We start from the raw sequence: 8,263 nt of genomic DNA, 5'->3' as shown, positions 1-8,263 counted from the left end.
GACGCGCTTTGGGTGGGGCGTGGGCTTCCCCCCCAGCGGGAGCGGATGGAACGTTGTGTCGGCAGGCGCGAGACAGGGCCGCTGCTGCCCCCACCGCGGCTGCTTTGCGGGCGCCTGGTGCCCTCGGGCGGAGCCTCCGCAAGCGCTCGGCGTAGCGCCCTATTCCTGAGCCGGGAGGAGGGCGGCGGCCGGGCCGTAAAGCGATGGTGAATCGCTGGGAGGCAGCGCGCACGTGGAGTGTGTTTACAAACAGAGTTGGGAGGGGGCGGTGCCCCCGCCTTACCCCACCCAGGCACAGCCCGGGGGAGGTGGGGGAGGGGGTGTGTGTTCCTCCCGCACTCCCCCGCCTCCGGCTGCACACAATGAGGCGGAAGGTGCCACGTTAGGCGGCGAAGCGCCTGGAGCAGCGGCAGCAGGTAGGAGAAGGCGGAGGGCCGGAGCCGCTGGGGGCGGGGGAGCCTCGGCCCTCTAGCCCGTGAGTGCAAGTGCCGCCGCGCAGGGCAGCGGGGATTGGCGGAGCCCGCAGCGGCCAGGGGGTGTGACCGCCCCTGTGGCTAAGGGCGGGCAGCGCCCCCCAGCTTGCCAGCCACGAGCGCCCCTGTGCTTCCGCAGCTACTGACCGCGGGGGGGGGAAGCTGCTTCCCTCCCTCCCGCCCCCGGCTCTGTCCCGCGTGGGGCGCGCACCGCCCGCGCCCGCGGTCCTTGCTCCGGCGCCCTGGGCGTTCCCTTCCCCGGGGCATCGCGCTTGGAGGAAAACAAGGGCTGCGCCTGGCTGCGGGAGTGGCCGGGGGAAACCCCCTTGTGATCTCTCCGCACTTCCTCGCGGTAGCGTGGGGGGAGCGAGCTCACACCTACCTTTGCCCTGGGCCGCTCCCTGCGGGGGAGCAGCAGCCGCAGGCCTGTGCATAGCGCCGCTATCAGGCTAGGAATAATGATCGTACTTAGTACATTAACGAGGGAAGCCTCCCCGTGCCCCGTCTGTGAAGTAAACAGCCCAGCTGTGCAGTTGGTGAAACTAAAAGCAGGGACGCCAAGACCTACATTTTCCAAAGTGACCCCTGATCACGGGAACTCGCCTTCTGGGAGGCTCCACGTTTCCAAAACCGAAGCCTGTGAAAGCGGATACTTGGAGGCCGCACCTGGCAACATGGCCCTACAGGATTTGCCCAGACCCAAAGAGTTAGTGGCAAAGGTGTGAATGGAATCTAGGTGCTCTGACTCCAGCCTCAGCCCTGGCTTCTAACCCCTGGGCAAACTGATCGGTCTTTTAAAGAGGTGCTGTTATCTAGGCCAGTGGTTCTCAACATTTCCACACCACTGTACCTTTCAGGAGTCTGATTTGTCTTGCAGACCCTCAAGTTTCACCTCACTTAAAAACTACTTGCTTAGAAATCAGACATCAAAATAAAAAAGGTGTCTCGGCACACTAGTACTGGAACATTGCTCACTTTTTGATTTTTACCATATAATTATACAATAAATCAAGTGGAATATAAATATTGTACTTACATTTCAGTGTAAAGTGTATATAGACCAGTATAAACAAGTCATTGTCTGTATAAAATACTAGTTTGTACTGACTTTGCTCTTTACGTAGCCTGTTGTAAACCTAGGCAAATATCTAGATGAGTTGATGTACCCCTTGGAAGACCTCTGTGTACCCCAGAGGTATGTGTACCCCTGGTTGAGAACCACTGTCTAGTCCAACCAGCTGTCAGTGCAGGTAGGATGCACTACACTATATTTTCCTATACTACCTTCAGCTTCAGTTTTTATCTGGTACAACTTTGCTATAATATAACTTTCATTTACCTAGAATTGCTATGGTAAGCTGGGTTGGGAGTGAAATCCTTGAAGTCATCTTAAGTTCTCTTCTTGGGCAACTGGCTTGGTCTGAACAGTTCATATAGTCAGTCTAATTTCACTATTCTCTTTCCCCACAGAGGCAGTGAACCACAGTAAGGTGCAGTTAAGGTTGTTTGAGTGTTTTTCCTGCTGTAGGCCTGTCTGGCCAGAGATTCTGCACAGGTGGACCTTGTGCTCTGGCAGAACCCTCTAAAGTCAGTAGGATTCTGTGCAGGTATGCCTGTGCAGTCACTTATGAAATGGGGTGGAAGTTAAGGAGTCAAACCCATCTCTGTAGATTTTTTTTTTTCCAGCTCAGCCTTGTAATTACTGTACAGCAGGGCTGTCAATTAATTGTAGTTAACTCACGCAAAACAAATTCAAAATTAATCACGATTAATTGCAGTTTTAATTGAACAATAATAGAATGCCAATTTAAATTCATTGTAAATATTTTGGGATGTCTTTCTACATTTTCAAATATATTAATATCAATTACAACACAAAATACGAAGTGCACAGTACTCTGTATTATTTTTATTACAAACGTTTGCACTGTAAAAAATACAAGTTTTTCAATTCACCTCAGACAAGTACTGTAGTGCAATCTCTTTATCATGAAAGTGCAACTTACAAATTTTGTTACATAACTGCACTCAAAAACAAAACAGTGTAAAACTTCAGAGCCTACAAGTTCACTCAGTCCTACTTCTTGTTCAGCAAATTGCGAAGACAAACAAGTTTGTTTACATTTATGGGAAGATAATGGTGCTTGCTTCTTATTTACAATGTCACCAGAAAGTAAGAACAGGTGATTGCATGGCACTTTTGTAGCTGGCATTGCAAGGTCTTTATGTGCCAGATAGGCTAAACATTTGTATGCCCCTTTGTGCTTTAACTTGTAGCACTATCTTTTATCTTTTTTTACAGTGCAAATATTTGTAATAAAAATAATAATATAAAGTGAGCACTCTACACTTTGTATTCTTCATTGTAATTGAAAATATTTGAATTTTCAATATATTGGAAAATGTAGAAAAAACATCCACAAATATTTATTCTTAATTTAAATTGGTATTTAAACTATTGGTATTGAACTAGTTGTAGAGCATGAAAACAGCAAGGAGTTTCAGTGCTGGTGCTCTGCCTGCATAAGCTGCAAAGCAAATGATGATGAATATATACCATACTTTCAGGATAGGGGACTCTATCATGGGAAGCAGTGACTCTGAAAAAGATTTGGGGGTCATGGTGGATGATCAGCTGAACATGAGCTCCCAGTGTGACGCTGTGCCCAAAAGGGCAAATGCGATCCTGGGATGCATAAACAGGAGAATTTTGAGTAGTAGAGAGGTTATTTTATTTCTGTATTGGGACTGGGGCAACCACTGCAGGAACACCGTGAATTGTGGGCACTAGAACTGGACACAGAAGATGTAGTGATCAATGGCTCCATGTCTAGTTGGCAGATGGTTTCAAGCGGAGTGCCCCAAGGGTCGGTCCTGGGGCTGGTTTTGTTCAATATCTTCATTAATGATCTGGAGGATGGCGTGGACTGCACCCTCAGCAAGTTTGCAGATGACACTAAACTTGGAGGAGTGGTAAATACACTGGAGGGTAGGGATAGGATACAGAGGGACCTAGACAAATTAGAGGACTGGGCCAAAAGAAACCTGATGAGGTTCAACAAGGACAAGTGCAGAGTCCTGTACTTAGGACGGAAGAATCCCATTCACTGTTACAGACTAGGGACCGAATGGCTGGGCAGCAGTTCTGCAGAAAAGGACCTAGGGGTTACAGTGGACGAGAAGCTGGATATGAGTCAACAGTGCGCCCTTGTTGCCAAGAAGGCTAACGGCATTTTGGGCTGTATAAGTAGGGGCATTGCCAGCAGATCGAGGGATGTGATCATTCCCCTCTACTCAGCACTGGTGAGGCCTCATCCGGAGTACTGTGTCCAGTTTTGGGCCCCACACTACAAGAAGGATGTGGAAAAATTGGAAAGAGTCCAGCGGAGGGCAAAAAAATGATTAGGGGGCTGGCGCACATGACTTATGAGGAGAGGCTGAGGGAACTGGGATTGTTTAGTCTGCAGAAGAGAAGAATGAGGGGGGATTTGATAGCTGCTTTCAACTCCCTGAAAGGGGGTTCCAAAGAGGATGGATCTAGACTGTTCTCAGTGGTAGCAGATGACAGAACAAGAAGTAATGGTTTCAAGTTGCAATGGGGGAGGTTTAAGTTGGATATTAGGAAAAACTTTTTCACTCAGAGTGGTGAAGCACTGGAATGGGTTACCTAGGGAGGTGGTGGAATCTCCTTCCTTAGAGGTTTTTAAGGTCAGGCTTGACAAAGCCTGGCTGGGATGATTTAGTTGGGAATTGGTCCTGCCTTGAGCAGGGGGTTGGACTAGATGACCTCCTGAGGTCCCTTCCAACTCTGATATTCTATTATTGGAACATTGAAGCAGGTTCAGAGAAGAGCCACGAGAATGATTAAAGGATTAGAATACCCACCTTCTAGTGATAGACTCAAGGAGCTCATCTGTTTAGTTTACCAAAGAGAAGATTAATGGGTGACTTGATTACGGTGTATAACTACCTACACTGGGAACAAAATAATTAATAATGGGCTCTTCAATCTAGCAGACAAAGGTGGCTGGGAGCTATACAGATTCGGACTGGGAATAAGGTTTACATTTTTAACAGTGAGGGGAGTTAACCACTGGAACAGTTTACCAAGGGGCATGTGAGATTCTCCATCACTGACCATTTTAAAATCAAGATGGGATGTATTTCTAAAAGATCTGCTCTAGGAATTATTTTGGGAGAAGTTCTATGTTCTGTGTTATATAGGAGGTCACTGCAGCAATGAGGCCTTTTTTGAACGATGCTGTGTTGGAGTAGTTTTGCATTTATGGTTAGGGCCCTACCAAATTCATGGACCATTTTGGTCAATTTCATGGTCAGAGGGTTTTAAAATTAGTCAGTTTCATGATTTCAGATGTTTACATCTGAAATTTCAGGGTGTTGTAACTGTGGGGATCCCGGCCCAAAATGGGACAATGCGGAGATTGAAGGTTGTTGAGGGGGGTCACAGGATTGCCACCCTCACTTTGGTGCCAACATCAGAGCTGGGCTCTGAAGGCTGCAGCCACCAACCTTCCTGAAGCTAGAGGAGGTTCCTGGAGGTGGAGGTGGGTCTCAGCTGCTGGGAGCGCCTCAGCTGGGGGCTCCTAGCTACTAGTCCCCTGGAAGATTAACGCACGGGCCCTGGCCAACTTGGGGGCCCCCATAAAAATGGGAGCCCAGAGCCCTGGCTGGAGCCACAGGGGGCAGAACCCCCCAAGCTAGGCACCCCGAGTCCTGACTAGAGCTGCTGGGAATGGAAGCCCCGAGCCGGGCGCCCCGAGCCCTGGCTGGAGCAGTGGGGGGCGGAAGCCCTGAGCCCTGGCTGGATGTGGGGTGGAGGGTGGAAACCCCGAGCCGGGCGCCCCGAGCCCTGGCTGGAGCAGTGGGGGGCGGAAGCCCCGAGCCCTGGCTGGAGGTGGGGTGGAGGGTGGAAACCCCGAGCCGGGCGCCCCGAGCCCTGGCTGGAGGTGGGGTGGAGGGTGGAAACCCCGAGCCGGGCGCCCCGAGCCCTGGCTGGAGGTGGGGTGGAGGGTGGAAACCCCGAGCTGGGCCCCCCGAGCCCTGGCTGGAGGTGGGGTGGAGGGTGGAAACCCCGAGCTGGGCCCCCCGAGCCCTGGCTGGAGGTGGGGTGCAAGGTGAAAACCCCAAGCCTGGGCACCGTGGCTGGAGCTGCAGGGGACTGAAGCCCCAGGCCTAGGCACTCAGAGCTGCACTGCCTCTGGAGGTGGGTCTGATCTCCCCACCGAGAGTGGCAGTGCAGAGGAAGAACAAGTCCTGTCCCTCTCCAGCCCAGCAGACTAGCAGCTAGGAGCCCCCAGCTAGGGTGCTCCCAGGAGCACAGGGAGATCTGATTTCACAGGGCAGGGCTTATTTCACAGTTGTGACACGTGGTTTTCATGGCCATGAAATTGGTAGGCCCTACTTATGATGCCAGAGAAACTGCTGTGAGAGGAAATGGACCAGATTGGGTCAGTCTGTGCATTTCCAGTGCTTTCTGTTCTCCAGCCACACCTGAGGTTTCTTGTCGCATCCAATTCCTTTAATCTCTCTCCAGATCTGTGCTAATCACCGTAGTATCTGAGTTTATTTTTCCCCCCCACCATTCTAAGTTGTGGTATCCAGGCATGCACATGCCTCCCACCCCGTTGGAATTATTAGTGGGAAGAGGGAACTTAAATTAAAAAAAAAAAAAAAAAAGGAATTGGGAGTGTGGAAGTCCTTCAGCCCAGCACTTCAGGCAGTGTGGTCAGCAGTAGCTGCTTTCTTGCTGCTGCTGTCCACAGCATTAGCAAAGAATCCTCTGGCTCGCTATCGGTATGGGCAAGAAAGGAATGAGGGGTAGGTCCAGGAATACATAGATGGACTGTTGTCACGGCCGGCTCCCGGTTCATGTGTGGGCTGTCACGGTAGCAATGCTGAATTCTGGTGTCACGGTGCAAACCGTGAACAATAGTCACTTTCAGCCGTTGTGATATTACGTACTGTGGGAGGCGGGGAGATGTGGGGAAGTTCCTTTGAACATATAAATACTTCTCCAACCGTTCCTTTCCTCTGGGGAGTGTTGATTATCACCTGACATTTAGATTTATATGCATGGCCAGATAATTTTGGAGCTAGCTTGTGCTCTTGAGTGTCTTTGCATCACGTGCTGGTTATTACCTCTAATTAGAGAGCAGATAATATAGACCTGTAGATCAAGCTGTGCAAAGTATGCCCTCTGGATTACAACAGAGTTATTTCGAAAGCCTTCGAGCAATATCTTGTGCAGGCATTAAGATGGTGGTACAGCTGCGCGCTGCAGGAAACCTGTATGTGATTAAAGCTAGCTTGGCGGCCACTGATACTCAGCTTGTGGCTCTAGCACAGGGGTGGGCAAACTTTTTGGCCCGTGGGCCACATCTGGGTATGGAAATTGCATTGCAGGCCATGAATGCTGACAAAATTGGGGGCTGGGGTGTGGGAGGGGATGGGGGCTCTGGGGTGGGGCTGGAGATGAGGGGTTGGGGGTGTAGGAGGGTGCGCCAGGCTGGGACCGAGGGGTTTGGAGGGCGGGAGGGGGATCAGGGCAGGGGCATGGAGTTGGGGCACGGGAAGGGGTCAGGGGTGCAGGCTCTGCGTGGCGCTTACCTCAAGCAACTCCCAGAAGCAGCAGCATGTCCGTCCTCCAGCTCCTATGCAAAGGCACAGCCAGGCAGCTCTGCATGGTGCCCCGTCTGCAGGCGCCACCCCTGCAGCTCCCATTGGCCCTGGTTCCCTGCCAATGGGAGCTGCAGGGGCTGCGTTTGGGGCGGGGGCCACATTCGGAGCCCCCTGGCTGCCCCACACATAGGAGCCAGAGGTGGGACATTTCACTGCTTTCAGGAGCCGTGAGGAGCGGGGCAAGTCCCAGAGGAGGCTCGAGGGCCGGATTAAAATGTCTGGAGGGCCGCCCACCCGTGCTCTAGTGGGCCCTGCATAGATCTCCTGTGAAATGCACAGTCTGGTCGGAACCCAGGGCCTTCCCTAGCCATTTTGGTGCCCTATGCAGGACCCCCGCAGGGAGGCTGTGTGTGGGCCCCCAGGCCTCTGTGGGGCGGCAGGGGGAGCACCGCTCCCCAGCACTCACTGGCAGTGCTGGGGCCGGGTCACTCCACTTACCATGTGGTGAGTGCAGGCCCGGCCCCTGCAGCAGTCCTCAGGGGAATGGGGGCGGGGCAGGGGCTTTGGGGAAGGGGTGGAGTGGAGTGGGGTGGGGCTGGGGCGGGAAGAGGCGTAGCAGGGGCTGGAGCAGCACACAGCCGCGTGGGGCACCAGGAAATGTGGTGCCCCAAACTTCCTGGTGCCCTACACAGCTGCGTACTTTGCATATGGGTAAGGACGGCCCTGTCGGGATCCCTTCACGTGCTGGCTGGTCTTGGGGTCGGAATAGTGGTTGCATAAATGTTTCCCATACAAGAGCGCTCTCCTTGCTGCCTGACACATTTAAGTGCCTAGGAAGTGGGGTAAGGAAGAGGTAAAGAGAAGCAATGTTACGTCAAATGGTGGTGTAGAAGCAAAAGGCAATCATGGAGGATCATGGCATTAAGTTGCAATGTTTTAGTTGCTATGTTGCATCACTGTGACTTTACCACATTAGTTTCATGCAATGCCACAGCCAAATACCCGAAGCAGTGTTGGGATGTCATACAGGGATTATTTGGTGGCTCTCTGTGACAGGGATGATTGCTACTGATTTTGTTCTATACCGATGTTGAGAGTCACTTATGGCAAATCATTGAAGGTTTCCTAGGTAGGGAGATTCACTGCAGTTA

General features: G+C 51.8%; 1 protein-coding gene across 8 annotated transcripts in view; it reads left to right on the top strand.

The window, feature by feature from the left end:
- Positions 1-278: 278 nt before the first annotated feature.
- The window catches only part of FAM13A (family with sequence similarity 13 member A), a 208,120-nt gene continuing 200,135 nt past the window's right edge, over positions 279-8,263 (top strand). For 5 of the 8 annotated variants that reach the window (XM_039540436.1, XM_039540439.1, XM_039540437.1 and 2 more), the window contains exon 1: positions 909-1,192. In XM_039540436.1, coding sequence (XP_039396370.1) covers positions 932-1,192 — 261 coding nt within the window. In that variant the 5' untranslated portion in view covers positions 909-931. Of the gene's footprint in view, positions 417-908; positions 1,193-4,309; positions 4,313-8,263 lie in introns of those variants that run through there. The other 3 variants (XM_039540441.1, XM_039540440.1, XM_039540442.1) reach the window with 3 other exon arrangements.

The sequence above is a fragment of the Mauremys reevesii genome, linkage group 5 (genome assembly GCF_016161935.1).
Source record: "Mauremys reevesii isolate NIE-2019 linkage group 5, ASM1616193v1, whole genome shotgun sequence".
Taxonomy (NCBI): Eukaryota; Metazoa; Chordata; order Testudines; family Geoemydidae; genus Mauremys; species Mauremys reevesii.
Note: the sequence above shows the minus strand (reverse complement) of the source record. Positions and strands in the feature narration are given on the sequence as shown.